This window comes from Gymnodraco acuticeps, unplaced genomic scaffold (genome assembly GCF_902827175.1).
Source record: "Gymnodraco acuticeps unplaced genomic scaffold, fGymAcu1.1, whole genome shotgun sequence".
Lineage (NCBI taxonomy): Eukaryota > Metazoa > Chordata > Actinopteri > Perciformes > Bathydraconidae > Gymnodraco > Gymnodraco acuticeps.
Window position 1 is genome coordinate 613,735 of NW_022989752.1, and position 19,082 is coordinate 632,816.

Sequence of the window (19,082 nt, forward strand, 5' to 3'; positions counted from 1 at the left end):
AGTGTTCCTTCAATTCCCACAATGTTATTTTGTCCTGGTGAGGATGGTGTGTTTACTTCCTTTTTGTTTCCTTTTATGATACAAAGTCGCTGAAATGTAAACAACTGACTTGCTAAAATAGTGTACATAACAGTCGGATAAATAGAGAAGAGTTGTAAAGTCGGTGAACTGACTCAGCAATGAAATGTAACACAGAAACTTCTATCTAAAGTTTGCCAGCATTACCTCACATAAGTCAAGTTAGCCTGCAGCAGCAAAACACTTTCAACTCACTTCGAGTACTTTTTTAACCAGATACTTGTCCAGGAAAATACCTGTCCTGTAGGACTTGAATCTTCTGGTGCAGTAACTAAGAAAGCATATTTACTTTTTTGAGATGGCTAAAAATACACTATCTCAATCTTCTTACCTGGAGGCATGGATGGTGTGACTGATAGTGACAACGTAGCCCGCACCCCCCACATCCAGGTAGGGTCCCGTGAAGGTGACGAGGCCAGGGTTAGCCACAGCATGCTGGTACCTACACATCACACAGGAAGAGGGTTAACTCACAAAGCTGACAAAAGTTGAATGGAACTTTTTTGTGTGAAATGCAAAGAATTGGTGCTGCAAATAACTGTCACTATTTATAAATGATTATATTTACTCTTAAAAAAAAATTATTTGAGGAAAAGTATACTATTGATTGTGCTGATAATCCGACTAACAACCTAACCTTTACCAAAATATTATCGCATGACTTAAGTTTTTTAAGTGTTAAGTTAAAACTAAGATCAATGAGAAAATCAGAAATCGCTGGACCATTTTAGGCAAAAAATGGGCGGGCAGTCTGAACACATACTCATTCCCTTTAACTAACACACACACTTCTTCAGCCCCTTCACACTCTCTAAAGTAAGCCTCACCATTGTCTGCGGGTCGGGTCGAAGGCTTTGTCCATCAGTGATCCTGGGTAAATCCGGAGCACCCCACTGGGCGTTGCTATGTAACGGCGCACAATGTAGCAGTTGAGGCTACTCATTTCCATTAGTGTCATCCACTCATCCGTGACGTGACTGGTCGCCATAACCTCGTTCCTGACAGAAGACTGCAGAAGGATGAAGGGATGGAGGGAGAAACAGAGAGAGAAGAGGGACAGTGAGGGGAGGAAAAAGAGAGAGAAAGAAGGAGGGTGTAAACACGAAGAAGAGAAAAGGTTGAGCATTTGATAAAAAAGCTCTTAATCAGGGGTTTGCCTTGAAATTAAATTGGCTTAAAGTTTGCCTCCAATTTACCATTTAACAAAATGGGAAAGAAAGTGAAAGGTTCTCCCCGTTCGAACACCCCTAAACATGAAATGATTCTATTGTATTCCCGTTTAAGATAGTCATTTGTCATTTTAATATTTCAAAAATCCCAATAGTCAAAGCATAGAACATCAGTATTTAGGAATAAATAGCACTATTTGCCCTAAAGCCCTGCTAACACCCAGAAAATTCACATCCCAGTGCCATTTTCAGAGAGGCTTCTTAGTTTGAAAGGGGTGATGAGGTCACCGGAGGGGGCCTTTAAGACCAGCCTGGGAAACAGAGCTGGGACTGGGGCTTACAGTTCAAACTTTTACCCCCTAACTCCCCCCAGGATAGGAATGCACACACACTGCCAAAACCACGTGGGGGCTTTTCCTCCTTCTTAAAGGTGCAGAGCTTCATTATAAATGTGTACATTTTAGGTATAATGTAAGCTGCCTGAAAAGTTGCTTGCCAAATGCTGAAAGAAAGTTGCATTTAAATCGTAACACTAACTATCATGGGACTCATTAATTGTGTTTGTACATCCTTGATGCAGAATATGAATGTGCGTGTACATGCCTGAAGCCTGACCGCAGGGCTGGATGTGTGCCAGGTGTTTGTGAGGTAAACAACATTAACCCCACGTGTGCCCACTGGCTGGTCTTAGCCTGGAGATATATCTATGTATATATCATTAAGTACCTTGAGGCCTGGGTTGGCTATGAGCCTGGTGTTATCACTCAGGTAGGCGGTGTAGTGCTCCACCATGCGCTTTGTTTCCGGCTGACTGAGGTGCTCGTACGGAGAGGAGAAACTTCCAGCTGCCAACATCACCGTGGGAGACTCTGTGAAAGAGACAGAAAAGGGCAAAAAGAGACAGTCAGAGATGGTTATAAATGTCTAAGAGCTGACTATGGATACAAATAAAGTTTGAAGACTTCTTTTTCACTCCCAAGTTATAATAAATGAGTGTCTTTCTCCTCACCAACTGTGGCGAGCTGTTTGAAGTGCAGGCAGGAGCTGGGCTGAGCCAGCAGGTCTAAGCGATGATACAGCAGCTTGGAGCTGGGCGCTGTGTTCAGGTTCTTCAGATGTTTCACTGGGATCTCCGGCTGCACGTACACGATGCACAGGATGAACGACGTGTCCTGAACCTAGAAGACAGAAGACAGTGGAGGATTAAGGCTGATGATATTATTTACATACTTTCATTTTTAGACTTGTTAATACAATACAAGCAGCTGGGCACTGTGGTTTTAGCAAACACTTTTCCAACAGGGGTGAATAGTGCATTTGCCAATTGTTTGACCTTTTTCAACCATGGTTTTATAACCAATAGGTGTGTGTATTTCTGGAAGCAGGACAGTGCATGTGGGATTGACCTGAAAAACTACAGTACGGTGCCCATGTTCATGTAGTCATCCAGTGCAATAATGTTGAAGGTTTATTAAACTGTTTTTGGTCAACCAAGTGCTGGCCTTAAATACTTATTAGCAGGATGAGAAAGTTGTTGGTTTTGGTACTTTCATTAAATTAGTTGACATTAGGGGAAAAAAACAGAAGCTTCTGATAACTGGAGAGACAATAGGAGAAAATGACCTTAGCTGCTAGTTTTAAGGAGACATTTTGTCTAAATTCTGTTCACAAGCACCGAGACGTGGTATGCTATAAAAGGATTTCCCTAGACAGTTTTTGTCGTCTGGATTTTTCATTTGTGGCCGATGTCGACATATTGTTGGCTCTTTAAACGTGATTTAAAAAAACAGACAAAGCTGCCACACTCATGGCAAAATGTGACGTGGCTTAACTGACTGTATGAAAAAAAACACAACATGATTTGTATAGGTTCAAAGGGAAATACCTTAATCAAGAGCGATATTTTTGCTAATGCCACATTTCTAAATGTAAAAATACTTGGCATTATGGTATTGCTGTCCTGTTGTTCCAAAACATGACACCTTTGGGCCAGAGAGGAAAAGCATATTTGAGGGTTTTTGGGTGTGGGAGAAATTGGTTTTTATTACAATTTTAGGTGACGGAGTTTTGCTGGAGACAGAAAGACTGGAGGCATAAATCTCCTCATAAGCATCTTTTGTTTTGACAGTCTTTGTAGCTTTGTTTGGGAACTTTGAAAAAACATGTGCTACTTCTATTTGCTTTTTATTTCACATAGCATTAAGGATTAAACTGTGAATGTTGATGTCACCAGTGTACACCAGTGTTGAGTCTCTACAAGGTTCATACAAACACCTACCAGTTTCCAGGCGTAGCTGACGTTGTATGCGTCCTTGCTGTTGTCCCGGAGTCGGTTGTGGTGCCAGGACAGAGAGGAGTTGACTGGGACAGAAATTACCTGACTGCCCAAAGGGAGGCTGCAAGAAACATACAGTATTAAACACCAAAACATACGATATGTATGTCAGTCACTAGGGTTTGTTAAAGTTTAACCTGAGTCAGGGTGTCAGCAGGTTAGTTCCTAACTCAGTAAAAGAAAAAAAAAAAAAAAAGAGTTCCAGAGTAATTCTATGCTCTTAAGCTAAAGTTATTTAATTATATTGTTATACATCCACAGTTTGTGGTTCTATTTCATTTAGTTGCCTGTGGTAATGAGTAATGTGGATACTGTTTTACTGCTTTGACACTTGATGTAACTTGAGAAACCAAACAGATGGTAAGATTGCTTGTTGTTGTTTGACAATTGTAATGCCTAAGAGCCACATCATATAGAGTAAAGTCACAGTGTTTAATTTAACCCGGGTTGATTAACTACATCACAGTATGTTATGTACATCAGTATGTGTGTTTATACACCTTTGAAACGTTAAAAAAAAAAATCTATGCAGTATGCTTCGTGGATATTGTTATGGACATTGCCTCATGATTCAAGCTGTTTCCACAGCAAGGAAGACGCCTTCAAGGACTGTGGGAAATGGGGTTTATTGTGGGGAATGTGTTGCCATTAATGTTTCATGCTTTCCTTTTATAATGTTTATATGCTGAAGTGATGTTAAAGGTTGTTTTATCATCATCCAGAGTGGGGGTAGTGTTACAGGCTTGGCCTGTCACTTTAAGAGTAGCAGCCGCAAGGGGTTGTGGGTTTGGAGTCTCGGTGTGGGTGAAATGTGATGGCCAAGGCGAAGTGCGGAGTTATAGAGAGAGACGAAAGTATAGAGAAAGTGGTCAGAAAATGAATAGTATCTAGTCTGTATGTAAGGAATACAGTGTCAATATAGCTTGAAGAACGTGAATAAACTGAGGTTCTTCCCACGGCACCCGAACGCCTCGTTTCCATCCTTTTTCCCCTCGAAATGTCTGGGCAGCTGGTTACCGGCTGACAACGAGCCAAGTCAGAAACCACCGGTGTGTATTCGAAACTACGGTTTCGGTGCCGAGAAACCGTTAGTAATAAAAGGGGTGATGAAACATTGGGTGAATTTCTGTCTCTTGAAGGTAACGTCTCTTACCTGAGGATGTTCTGCCGCACAACAGGGAATGCTGGGATATTCTCGTAGTGGATAATGTCCGTGTGCAGGGGAGGCTCTGTCATCAGGTAGGGCCGTGTGAGTGATGGATGCATCAGGGTGTAACCTGGAAAATCACAAAGCAATTCATAACATCATTCATTTGTGTTTATATATACTGAACAATAACACAACATCCTCAAACGGCCAATTTATGCATATAACATTAAACAGAGCAGTAGTGTTTTCTTTGGTCACTGTCAAACAAGGCATTCATACACCACAATCAAGCATTCAATCTTTACTATATAACTCTGCAAATTAAGTCATAGTCTCTTTATACACGGTGAAATCCTTGTTGATGCAACAAATAAAATCATGATAAAGAGTAACTACTAACTAGATTATTGCTTCAAACCCTAAATGTCACTTAAAGTCCAATTGACTTGAATTCTGGCAACTTTAAACATACAACCTGAATGTTAGAAGAGCTCCAAAGCTGTTAAAACAATTCTTTTTCAGGAACCAGAAAGAAAAGTATCTTTAAGACGCTTTGGTATAACTACTTGTTTGTCAAAGTCTTGTCATATTATAGAGTTGCCTTTTTAGAAAAACATTTGATCAAAACCTTGACATCAAGGAAAGATAGTACATTTAAAGTCAATAGAACATATGCCTGTCTACTATTTCGGAGTGAAGAATTACTCTCTTGTTCACTTGTTTTTTGCTTGGTGGAGTGTAGTGCTGTAATAAACTCAGCTCTTAGCAGCATCATTTTAGGAGAGCCAAAAAGCCCTCAAGGTACTGGATTGCTGATCCACTCTGAGCAAAGTAAACAAACTAAATCATGTGCTGTTGTTTTTAAGACATCCTAATACACTGTGAAAGAGGGAGTGTGTTGCTTTGTGTCGTGTGTGTTGTGTTTCATTTGCTGTATTAAAAAAGGCATCTCTGTCCTCACACTGCAAACTACAGCACAAGGGCCAGAGTATGTATATAAGTCATAGAGAGATCTATACATTGAAAAGGATAAATGCCTCCCATGCAAAAATATTTCCAATTCACTTGTGAGCTATTTTTATTTCCAGGTCCGGAAACCTCTTGTCAGCCCTGTATTTGCCTAATTGTATTTACCTACAGGCTAATTGCCAGCAGACGGTTTGATGCCAGCTAATAACATTACATGGGACTCAGTCGTCAATGTTTTCAGTGTTGCTGCATTAATAAGCACCGTTTCTGTAATAAGCTATAATTGAATGGCATATTTATTAAAATAACAAACATTTAAGAGGGAAAAAAGAGACTCATTGAAAAGTGTAGCAGAGGAGCAAAACTCACACAGCTGCAAAAATTCCACTTGCAATAATTATGCTTAATAGTGAGAAAATGATGACGCTAAATAATTACCATTCAGGTGAGTAAACACTTGGTAGTTTGCCCATGTTTTATGATTTGCTCCACGTTCCTGAACTCCCTCATAAGTATTTCCTCTACAGGTCTTCCCCCTGTCATTCACTACTCCCTCTTTTAAACATGGCACTACCTCTCAGTCCCAAATAACATACACATAATACGTCTGATTATTGATTTGAAGTTAAAAATACCTTCCTTTTCTGCTGGCTGTGTGCAAAAATCTAAAAGAGGGGACATTATCCCAAGTAGTATTTGTATTTTTAGTATACTTAAAGGGAATCAATATGTAGCTATAGTGCTATCTAGCAAAACCCTGTCCATTAACGTCCCTGCCCCCCAGGCCTACTGAGCACAACCTGCCAGCTGTCCAGCACCAGCGGATCATCCAAGACCCCCTCAGCTGAGGCCAAAACAAACTGAGACCGGACATGAGCACTACCGCCCTGCGCCGTGGCAACGCACCGAGGCATGAACTGAACAGAGAACAGATTGCCAAAGAAGTGCCAGTGCTACCAAGAAGATGTCAATTACAGATAATGGCTGTGGAGGAACTTGAAATAGACTAAATAAAATGTAATTCCACTAAACACCATAATACACTCTCTTCCAAACATTTGGACTGTTAATTTAAGGCTAACAAAGATTGATATCTTGAATAGGCACTGGAGTCTGTCACACATGTTGTAGGAAGAGCTTTCCTGCTTCTGTTGTTACTGGCTTGGTTTAAATTAAGCAATGCTATGTGAATGTCTTGTTTGCTGTAGTTCCCATAAGACTTGAACAACTTTATTTAGAGAACAGATTATCAAGAGTTAAAGCCATATTTGGGTTACACTGCTCTTCATGTGCCTGAAGTTAGAAAGTAGTCCTGTGTTAAATTGATTATTTCCTGTATCTATGTTACTGACCTTTGTTGTCAATGAGAAACGTGTATGAAGCCAGTGAGTCCTGGTAGTATGTGACGTCCTCCAGGATGTAGGCCAGGTTCACGTCCACCCCGACCACGCCCAGGAGCAGGTTACCGAAATAACACGGCCGGCTCACGGTCATAATAAACCCTGGAGAAAGAAGAACAACAATATAAGTAAAGTTCATAAAACACCTCAGATACGTTTAGGAATGTCTCTTTTTTGTCTGTATTGGAGAAAGAGTTCAATAAGTTGGGAAATGAACTTCTTCACTTTGATGAGAAGATCTATACAACTCTCATATCTGTACAAAACATATGAGCCTTGATGCAGCAGGCAATTAGCTTAACTTAGCATAAAGACTGGAAGCAGGGGGTAACAGCCTAGCCTGGCTGTATTTCCTGACTCCTCCTTTCAAACTGTTTGTAATTGCAACTAATCTGAAGTAGGAACTTTTGATTTCATGTTTTCTAATCGATCTTAACTTCAGGGTGAGCACCACTCACCGTCTCCCATGGGGTCCGAGTAGGGCAGGCTGAATCGGACCAGGTCGATCATGCGATTGGGCAGGTTGATGTAGAAGCGGCCCACTGTCGTCTCCAGGTTGCTCAGCTGATTTAGCACCATCATGCTTCCCTTCGACACCGGTATCATGGAGGCCGATCCGGACGAGGACATCCCAGATGAGCGGTCTCGACCTGACCCTCGGTCGACGCCATATTTCCCCGAATTCTGCTCTGCAAGATCCCTCAGGAAGGCCAGCTCCTTCAGGCCTGTTACTCCCTCTGATGGAGGAGAGAGAGAGATTGAGTTTAGGATAGGGAGGGCGAGTCGAATTTGTTTTTTATTTAATCGAGCAGGGATATTAGGAACAAATCAGTAACTGACGGCATGGCTGCAGGCCTATTGAATAGGGCAACTGTGCAAATGAAAAGAGGAGGGAGTGGTTGAAAAGAGGTAAACAGAGTAAACAGCTTGTCACTAAAGAGCGTATGACTTCAATTCCAACCGTACAAAGGCAGCCCACTGTTCTCTTTCCCCTGAAGCTGTAAACAACAAAACGTTCAAGGAGCTGAATAAAGAAATCACACCCCTGCCATTAACAAGGGCAGATATCAAGAATCATTGAAACAAGGTGTATTCAGAAAATGAACCTCATGCAGTTCACATGGTCAGGCGGCAAAAGGCTTTCACTGAACATGATCTTATAATCAAAGCTCATACAAAACATTGCCACATGGATTTCCCAAACATATTTGGCATCAGCAACATAAATATTTCATACATGCAGGCTCCAACTTGTAAACCTGCGTCATGATCTCTATAGCTTTGTTCCTTCAATGCTAGGCATCTGCCAAACAACAATTGTCCCCTGTGAAGCTCAGAGATCATGACATGAGCAAATCCCTCATCGCTTTAAAGAAAATATGCAGCTGAGTCGTTAATGCACTCTTTAAACTCTACATTCCCATGCCTCATAAGGTCATTTAGAGGACAATGGATAACCATAGCAGGCCCCTTCAGCTATCAACTGGAACATTTGGCATCCCACAACCTATTGGGAAGGACAGAGCCCTGAGTGTCTGCCAGTATCCAATCATTGACTGGATTACAGCAGAAACCCTCTTTAATGCAGAGGCTCTGCTGATCTTCACGCTTGGCGACTGACGGGAGTCAATGTCGTCATGGGTGGCAATGTCAAACCACCAGAGAGGAGAACGTTTGCTGACAGCACAGGTTCCCAATCTTTATGATAGGATAGGTATAATGATCCTTATGTAAATAAAATGTTTGATTTTGTAGATTAATCTCACATTGAAAGATACTATTGTATCTTTGTATACATTTATTCTAAGCAAACACAGTTATGTTGATTACTGAACCTTGAACAGCCCATCTGTGTTTCATCTTTCCACAGCACTCCTTAAAACATCACTATGGGAGTAAATCAGTCCTTCATCACCCACTTACTCAATCAGCATGCGCTGTAATGGTATAACTACCCATCTACCTAGCTAAGAGGCACGAAAGCAAAAACAGCAGTTGGAGAGTTACGTCAGAGGAGATACATTGACCAGCATATGTGTAATAATATCGAAGTTCTTATAATCAGGGTTCATACACTTTTTCACCAATGATTTTCAATGACTTCTCCATGACTTCTCCATGACCTTTACCTAATTTTCCATGACCAAATTACTCTTTCTCAGCGGTACCACTGAAAATGGTTTATTTTAACATGGAACAGGAAAATAAGGTCTGCATATAAAACATGTTGTGCCTATCTAAAACAAATCAAATAGTAGGCTTACTACAGTAGCTTCTACACGCTAAAACAACTAAAACCTCTCACCAGCAAGATACCTCGACAGTTAAATGACATTGTTTCATTACTATATGATAGAGTATTTATTATCATTATAGTAGTACTATTTTGGCGATTGGCTAAAATATAAATTATATTTGATGCAACTTTAGTTACATTTCCATGACTTTTTGGGAAAAATATTGTTATCCATAACTTTTCCAGGGCCTGGAATTTGCATTTTGAATTTCCATGACTTTTCCAGGTTTTTAATGACCGTAAGAACCCTGTATAATATGTATATTAAAATATGAATACAAATTAGTCCATAATGCAAAAAACAGGGACTGCAATCAAATTAAATCAACAACAAAAAAACGATTTTCTAAATGTCTCGATTAAATATGATTTCAAAGTTAATTTAGTCTGTCTTAACATAATTGTATGCTATCTGACAGACTATTCAGCAGGTTGCTCAGCCTAGCATACACCGTTTTGGTGAGGATGGTGGACAACTCATTAACACACACAAACTGGACACACACACACAACTGTGCTTTATACTGCAAAGGGACTGCTGATCCCCTTCAACAATCAGCACTTCACATTTGGCAGAGGATGTAGGGAATAAGACACACACACCCACAGTGGGTCATTCAGCTGTGTGCAGCAGCGTCAGGAACAAAACAAATGTTTTTTTGGATATGCAATGCTAATAAACTCAGAGGACGGTAGATTTCTGCATCCTTTTCATCATGGGGCTCTTTAAACAGCCAGGGTCCTCTGTCAGACACACACAGAGTGAGCAGCGTGCCCTTTGAAGTCTCACTCTCTCCTCTCTTAGATGTACCTCATTTCCATTCTCAGATGCTAAAATGATTTGTGTTAATGGTGGACTAATGCAAGCGCAGTGGATGTGAGTGTATGTGTGTTTGTTTTGTGCAGAGGGAGGAGGGAATTAGAGGAGGCAGATGGATAGACAAGAACAATAAAAGAGGAAAAGAAAGCATACACACATGGGGAAAAAAGCCTTTGAGGTTTCTGAGCACCTCTCTTACCTCCTGTCTCATGAACACATTGTGCCAAAGAATATAGAGAAAATGCACAGGAAACAAATCCAAGCAAAGCAAAAAAAAGAATGTGTGAGTAGGGCTAAAACTGACTGTTCTTTGATGTATCTATAATTATATGATTTTAGAGCTGGCTGGTGTTCTAAACAACCAAGGCAAAAGTAAAACATTAACAAACAACTAAGTGACATATGAGAAAACACAACAATGTAATGCATTAGGTTTATTTTACATTACGATATTGCATGTTCAAATAATGTCAAAATATCTGGTTTTAATAAAAAGATTGCAAATTGTAAGACAAACTCTGCTCTTATCCTTTGTGTAAGTACAAGCAGGGCCCTGTTGGACCTCATTTGTCCAATACATCTTAAAATAATACAAATATTGAAATTGGATACAAATTTGACATTTTGTTGATTTAAAAGATCCGTTTGCAGCAAAACACTCAGGTTCACCTTGACGCAGAATTGTTTATTTTATAGCAGGAAGACAAAATCAAGGGGATAATCTATTAAAAACCACTGTAAAAAACATTGATCAGCCTTAAATATAAGTGACCTACCGTTCATGAGAGCGTATGTGAGGATCATGACCGAGTTGTTGAGGTGTCGGTTCTCCTCTCTGACCACACTGAGCGTCGCTCTCTTCTCCTGCTCTGACGAATCTCGAGACGTGATACCGGACGACAGGTAGACGATCACCATGTCTGTGGCTGAAAGCAGAAACACAACACACGTCAATTGATATTAGATAACGCGACGAGAGTTGATTACGTTTTAAATAGCGAGAGCACCGGAGCTGGAATTGACCTCTGAGCACAGACACACATATTCCTAATTTGCAGCGTTTCTTACTGGAGCTGTGTTTGCAGAGACTGCTGGTGTTTCGGAGCAGCTGGAAGGCCTTCTGGAAGCCTGCAGCGTGCTGAGTGGCTGCATCAGACGCCTTGATGTTGGAGATGAAGGTGCTCATCTTCCTCTTGGTCTCGCTGGTGGCCGGAGAGAGCAGACTCTTATAGCACTGGTCCAGGGCGCAGGTGCGAACTGTCTCTGCCACTGACAAAATGGAGATCTGGAATGGAGTGATAAAGATGTAAAATGAAGAAAATGTTAATAAGAGTATCAGTATAGAGTTGTGAAGCATTTCAAAGCACAATATGTCATTTTCTAAGGGTCTCTCAATCATAAAATAACAGAAGCCACAGTCAGGTGGTGTCCATTACAGTCAATGTAATTGTTTATCATTCAGTAGGTTATCAGCGGTAGCCAAATGATCTGCATTTAAATGTTTAGGTATATGTGCTTCTCTAAACTTGCCCTAAACACAATGCGTTCTTCCTAATAAAGCAAGGTAAGAGAGATGTATTCCCCTTCTCTAACCTTGTCATGTTCATCGACGGCGTTGAGGATGACCAGTGCCGAGTCCCTGGCGATCTGAAGCTGGGTGTCAGTTACAGACGCTCCGTGGTCCACCATCACCACAATGTGTTTAGACTGGGGACGCACCGCAGACACATACACAGGCCTGCGGAGATACACAAAAATACAAAACATTGACTACACAGTTAACAAATCCAAGGCAATGAAGACATACTGTTACAGCATGTGTACATCGATAAAAAGGTCTTCCTCTTGAAAAATGTTCATCATCATGTCAGTTTTATTTTCTTGTCCAGTCCGCACTATACAGTTTTCAGAAGAAATGCGCTTCCCTTCTCAGTTTGTGTGGAGGTTAAAACAATGTTTTTGTCTTTAATTTGTTGTTATTGCTGAATTATTTAAAAGAAAAAAACATGTTTGAACGACTTGCTACAGCTGTATAACTTTAAAGCTTTAACTATTCTGTAAATGCTTAGTGTTTTTCAATTAAAAAATACAATTTCCAAGCCTTTTTGGATCACAGCGACATACAAAGTCAGGCAAAACAATAAACACACTACTTAACAGCTCCTGCAAAAAATTAAAAGCATGACATTATCATTGACCCTGAGTGCAAAAAGATACAATGTGCGCTCACTGTCAGCGTGCAGTTGGTATAAAACTTTAATACAATTATTTAGAGTTATATTTTCAATATTTGGTGTACATGTTAAAGTACATATGTTATCAGCTTGGTGTGATGAAGGGGGCTGGGTGGTCAGCGCCTGTGTGTGTGGTCTGCTGGACAAGGTGACACTAACACAGGGTGGAGAAGGGGAGTGATGTACTCACAAAGCCTCATTCACTCTTCAAGCAAGCCAAGTAACGTCATTTCTCTCATGGCTGCATGCCAGCTCACTGACTCGAACGGCCAGAGAAAGAGAAATCCGAAAAACATGATGTAAAAAAGCTAAACAAAAGCGAGAGGCAGTGCAAAAAAAAAAAAAAAAAAACAGAAAGTAGGAGAGAGACAAAAGAATACAGAAATAAAAGAAGAGAGAACGACACGTCTTTCAGCCGTGGCAACCAAAAAAGCCACAACACTGAAGCTGTGAAATTCCAATAAGCTTTACTGGTACAGAGCCACATTCCTGCTAGGGGCATGTGTGGTCAGGGTGTGAGAGGGCGGCACGCAACCAATATGCCCTCTGGGCCACCCCACAGCAACTGACAGAGACGAGGGGGGGGGGAAGGGCAGGAACAAGTTCATGTTTCTTTGTTTTACATAAGCCAGACTGTTACTTTGCCAAGACAGTGATATTTGTTGACAACGCATTTGTGTTTGGCAGTAACTTTGAGCTTAGCAATGAAATGAAGATGGGTTTATACCTGCTCCGGTGCTCGTAAGTTCCCTTGCACTGGAACTTGTGGGCAGGGAAGACTGTGAAGATACCCTCCTCTGAGCTGAAGTACTGCCACTTTATCCCCGGGTTGGACTTCAGGTTGTCTGCTAACACTGTAGAGAGAGAGGGAACAGCAAACATGTTATTTAAGTGAAGAATAAAGGGGAAGGAGAAAGAAACACACAGGAAAACAGGGAGCGAAAGGTAGGGCGCAAGGGAAGAAGGTAAAATAGAATATAGATCCCTTTCAATGAAACACACTACAGTAAGAGCGTTAAGACCACTGCCATTACTGTTCTTATGTGTATAAAGGATGTACAAATCTATTTTATCTAACAGAGGACAAGAAAAGATGTATCTGTCCATCTATCTGTCTATCTTTTTATAATGTACTTTTGAAGTCTTCTATTTCAGGAAGGAGATCTTTTAAGTTCAGGTGTTAACTGGGATTCCTGTTAAAAGAGTGGGTAAGACGAGCCACTCTGATATCTTAGGCTGAATGTGGTGTTTTGGATCAGCGAAGTCCTTTTAAATATTGTATGCAAGAGTGGGTTTTACAAATATACTTGACTTGTAAATGGAAAGGAAATCATGGATTTCTATTTTTAATTGTCACACATGCAAAGCCCACACAATACCATTTTGAAAAGAACGTACGGAATATGTGATATGCGAATTACTGGACGTAATTTCCGACATATTTGGTTAGAATCCCTGTGTTATATTGAATGTTGGAAGGGTGTTCTGATAGAAAGAATGGCAAAATTGACCTTAGGATTGTTTGTGTTTATTCTCCCAAAACTGCTGCTGTAAAAGCTAACCAACCATACAAACAAGTTGTTGATCCAATAACTAAACAAATCAGTACTAACATCTAACATCAGCTAGAAGCAAGGAATCCCATCCTGCAGTTACAAGTAGTGGCTCCAAAACTGCGTGAGGTTATTGTTGCCTGCCTTTGCATGAACTCAGAGCTGGATCCAGTCTGACAGGAATCTATACCTCATGCATTATGCAGTGATTGATTCTCTGCTAGCCTGGCTCATCCTGAACAAGCATGCTTTCAACTGAAGTACACACAAGCGTGTGTAACTTGTCTACGCTCCCTCTGACGAACAGTTGTGCATTGTTTTCTACTATTGAGCTTTTCACACCTAATTGAGCTCTATTCAAACCTGTCTATTCAGGCATGACAAAACACCCCTTTGTGACCAGACATACAGTTTACACATGTCAATATATTTCCCAATCCACAAGTCTGGTAGGATATATTAACTCAAGAAAGAAAAATAACTCTTTAACTACTAGGAAGTATACAGTACACGTCTTTCATTTGGATACCGGAACTGGATCGGTGTCATAACTGTGAGTGCAGGCCGAGCTGAAATAACAGCCTTAACTACGACCTCTGCAGAGACACTGAGCCTGATTATTTGCTCAACACCAACACACAGATTTTTTTTTTTTACTAGGTCACAGAGTCAACAGTTTCTTCACAGAGATCCCATCACAAAGCCAGCAACTTCCTTTCCGCTCACTGCAACACAAAACGGCCTTTCACAAAGGGATCGGGGGAGGGGGAGCGTGGAGTTAGAATATAAACCTTTGGGGGAAACAGAGAGGGAGCAAACAGAGTGTAGCCACCAGAGTAGGCTTTATTTTGGTATCACAAAACAATAATGCAACTGTTGAATCAATTTCTTTCTCAACCCTTAGATGCATAAGTGGTTCTTTTTTGACCCGGTGAGGTGGTTTTCTTGAAGTATCATTGTAATTACATTTTTTTATCATTTCATATTCCAGCTATTCCTCAAAAAACATGTCTTGGATATCATGCCATTCACATTTTAAATTTACATTTTAAGAAATTGTAGTTTTTGTATTACTACCCCAAGCTTCCATAAGTGGGTCAAAAATGACCCGCATGCATTTTCTATGGGGTTTCGTTTTTTTTTTCAAAATGTAAAAAAAAATTCAAAAATTCAAAATAGTGAAAAATTAAATATAAAATATTTCTAGTGTGAACCAAAATATAATACTAAATATTATACAAGTGATTCTTTACCAAAATGACAAAAATGGCATAAAAACACATATTATTCTAATACGGGTCCTTTTTGACCCACATATGGAAGAGTGTAGGGACCCTACACTCTTCCATATGTGGGTCAAAAAGGACCCTCGTCACTCGTGTATCTAAGGGTTAAAAACATAAATCAACCATGGCAAATCCAATTATCTTTATCATAGCAAGTATGCTTGAAGTTTAAAGTATGCAAGTATGCTAAATTAACTAATCTACTTAAAATATAGATGAACAATCTAAAACACATCTTCTCAGGATTCAAACCAAATTGATGTCTTGATATAGGGATATAACATATTGTCTTGAATCCCTATAGCCACACAAGTGCCACTACTAGGTTTTGGTTGAAATTAAACATTTAGTTTCCAATCCAATACAACATTTGGTGGGATTTAGACAGGTAATGCAATATTTAATGTTTTACTACTAATACATATTCACTGTGGTTTGTGGAGGTCATGTGCAGCTGTACACATTCAACTACTATTTTAACATTTAGCTGACTATGTGTTATTATTTGGTTGGAGGTTTCCACAGATGGGTTTGATTTCAAATATTTAGCTAATTGAGTTTATGGTCTATGCCAGACTAACCTCCATTTATGCATAGCAGCTGCAGCTAAATATTCTCATATGTGGTTCTTGGCATGTTATCATATTGAATTAATCACCTGCTAACGAGAAACTGTCTGACCCTTTCCATCCCTACAGCAATATTACAGCCAAATACTTTTTTTTTCAAAAGGAGGGGTGGAAAAATCACATGTCAAATATTCAACAAACATTTAAATCCCAGACAAATTGAATATATAAACAAATAGATACATTGCAGAACTACTGTGGAACTTGCTGTAGCCTAAGTTCCTGGCAAATAACTAATCTTTTGAGACATAGCAGGTTTTGGCACACCTCCATCTGGTGGCCCATCATCCCTGCCCTGTCACTCCATCCATCTCTAAAGCCTCATATAAACAGGAAACACTCAGTTGTGTTGACAGTGGAAGAAGGGCTCTGTATACACCTGTCAGGCTACAGTGCTCCACTCTGCCACCAATGTTTAGATCTTCTCAGAAACACATGGACAAGCCAAGAAATAGGACCCAGATGACACCCATTTCCTACAGCCTTAATGATATCTGGATCTCTTTCTATACATTAACACACCATATGTACAACTTGTGTGCTAGAATGTCCAGATATTGCAAACACATTTGAAGAATTCCCTCAAAGTGGCACCCAAGTGTAAAAGTAAATAAGCTAACATTCCAACATAGTTTCTTGTTATTCATGTATGACTGAGTAAACAAGACTTAAGAGTCCACAGCCATGCTAGAAGCTCTGTAAGGTTATACTGTGGCACAAAGGTGCTTGGAGCTGGGGATGTTCATGGTTTTCTGACTTACCAAAAACACAGAACTATGATAATGGGAATGTCAATAGTTTTGCAGGTTCGTCATAAACCAAAGTGCCATAATTCGGACGGAGATGGAAACATGATTGTCCTGGCAATCTCTCCAATAGCTGTAGAGATAATTCACATACATACAGTTTACTTCATGAAAGTAAACACGCCTTTTGGGAAGCATAACTATAAGTTGACACAACATGTCTAAGCCAGGAAAATGAATGAAATTGCACTTGATAGGATGAAGGCTGCAAAAAGGAAGAAAATGGATGGACGAAAAAAGATGAATCAAACTAGTCCTATAATCACACAGCGCTCCACCGACTGTCACCTTTCATCTACTTGGCTTTTCACTCCCACCTGCTGGTATCACTATTGATGCCTCCCACATCCACCCTCCCCCCCTTAAAAAAGTAAAATGAAAGATGATGAAAAATACAGTCTTGATAAAATTACTCTATATCAATCAGCTCTCGACTTTTCTTTCTTCCCCTTCATTCATCATTCTCTCCCTCTCAATTATCTCTCCCTCCCTTTTTCCCCTCTCTAGCTGCTTGTTTAGACTGGGCTGAGACAAATGGGAGAGAATGAATATGCTGGGAACATGGGGGTCAAGGAGGGCTGAGTGTGAGGGACAGGGAGAGGAGAGGGGTAACTTGAACTCGCCGTGACTGGCTTGCAAGGAAAATAACACCCAGCCGATGGTGACGTGTTATGAATGGCAGTCATTATGAATGGTTTGCAGAAAGAGGAGCAGAATACTGGTATGTCTGGAAAAAATAGGAGCGGTTCAGCAGAAGAAGAACAAATGATGTTTAAGGTATCCTGTAGATAGGGAAGGGAGGGGGCAAGTTCAATATCCAGGGTTGTATTGAGGAGTAAAGACTTCAGTATATTTCATATAAACTAGTGTCAACAACACACCAACGTGTGTGTTCAGGAACTGTTTGATGATCCAACCCTTAATTTTAAATATAGTTATGGCTGAAAACAGTCCCTCCAAGATTGTGAAGAGTGCTTTAAAGATAATTGCACCCGTAATAATAACATTTGCAAGCTGGCAAGGCACATTCTGTTTAATAACTCTTTACCTCTAAATTCAATCTTAAAGTGAAACTAAATGTGTCCTTCTATGCAATAAAGCATTGTCAACAAGTTCTGAAAATCAAATGTTAGGTTTAGACATTGGAGTAGAAACAGAGGTTTTGGTTTCTCAAATGTTAAAGCTTGGTTAGAGAAAACATTAATAAGGGCACAAGCACTGCATGACAATGCTATAGGAAAACACATAATGAAGTTAAAAGGAAATGTGTTGGTATTTCAAGCTTGATTTGTATTTGGCTTTGGCTGATGGAAGTGTTTCTGAAATAGATTACTTTTGGGGCAGACAACTGCAGTGCTTGGCACAATAAACAACATCCTTCCAAATTGATCAATTTTGTAGAAACATTTTGGGCATTTGAAAACTCCTTACTTGAGTACCTTACAGAACTATACTTATTTCTTGTGATCAAACGATCACAAATGGAATGAACTGCCAGTGTTTTTACAATGTGTGCTGGACTGAAGCTAAAGGTTTAAGAGACACAGGGAAAACAGTTCAATATTCCAGGAAAATGCAGCTGGGATATGACACAAACGCTTGTAAAACAGCTTGATATTTCTTCTCTGGAAGCAGAGGAAACACACCCCTTACCAGGCCATGGCATCAGAACAGAAAGACCAGCAGAGAAAAGTAGGCTTTCGTCTGCTTTTTATTCGATTTGACCATTTTCTTTCAAATCATGTGCAGGCCAACATATGTGGTGCAGAGTGCAGACACAAGTGGATTTTACATTGGGTATCATAGTGGGTAATATTCTATAAGGTAGCAGTAAGAACATCATCAAATTGCTTCCTCAGGAGATGTTGAGGTTAAATATATGTACTATAATGGCATGTAAAAGCCTCAATTTAGGGACCATTTGACGGGGAAGATAGACGAACTAACATTACATTACATTACATTGCATTTAGCTGACGCTTTTATCCAAAGCGACTTACAATAAGTACATTCGACCAGGAAGACACAACCTTGAAGAAAACAGAATCATATAAGTACATCAGGTTTCATAGAGCCAAACATTTCAAGTGCTACTCAACTGGCTTTAGGTAAGCCAGTCCTTTATTAGTATAAAAGTGCTTCGTTAATAGTTCTAACGCTCGAAGTGGAGTCGAAAGAGATGAGTTTTCAGTTTGCGCCGGAAGATGTGCAAGCTATCTGCCGTCCTGATGTCAATGGGGAGCTCATTCCACCATCTTGGAGCCAGGACAGCAAACGCACGTGTTTTCGCCGATGGGAACTTGGGTCCCCCTCGCAGCGAGGGCGCAACGAGTCGTTTGGCTGATGCAGAGCGTAGT

General features: G+C 40.2%; 1 protein-coding gene across 1 annotated transcript in view; it reads right to left on the bottom strand.

The window, feature by feature from the left end:
* Positions 1-19,082, bottom strand: part of cachd1 (cache domain containing 1) — a 100,630-nt gene that overhangs the window by 17,790 nt on the left and 63,758 nt on the right. The window contains exons 5-16 of the mRNA XM_034210503.1: positions 13,179-13,305; positions 11,811-11,955; positions 11,286-11,502; positions 10,994-11,143; positions 7,560-7,838; positions 7,054-7,203; positions 4,736-4,859; positions 3,526-3,643; positions 2,257-2,425; positions 1,974-2,116; positions 906-1,087; positions 410-520 (exon numbers count right to left, since the gene is read on the bottom strand). Of these exons, the coding sequence (XP_034066394.1) occupies positions 410-520; positions 906-1,087; positions 1,974-2,116; positions 2,257-2,425; positions 3,526-3,643; positions 4,736-4,859; positions 7,054-7,203; positions 7,560-7,838; positions 10,994-11,143; positions 11,286-11,502; positions 11,811-11,955; positions 13,179-13,305 (1,915 nt within the window). The remainder of the gene's footprint in view (positions 1-409; positions 521-905; positions 1,088-1,973; positions 2,117-2,256; positions 2,426-3,525; positions 3,644-4,735; positions 4,860-7,053; positions 7,204-7,559; positions 7,839-10,993; positions 11,144-11,285; positions 11,503-11,810; positions 11,956-13,178; positions 13,306-19,082) is intronic.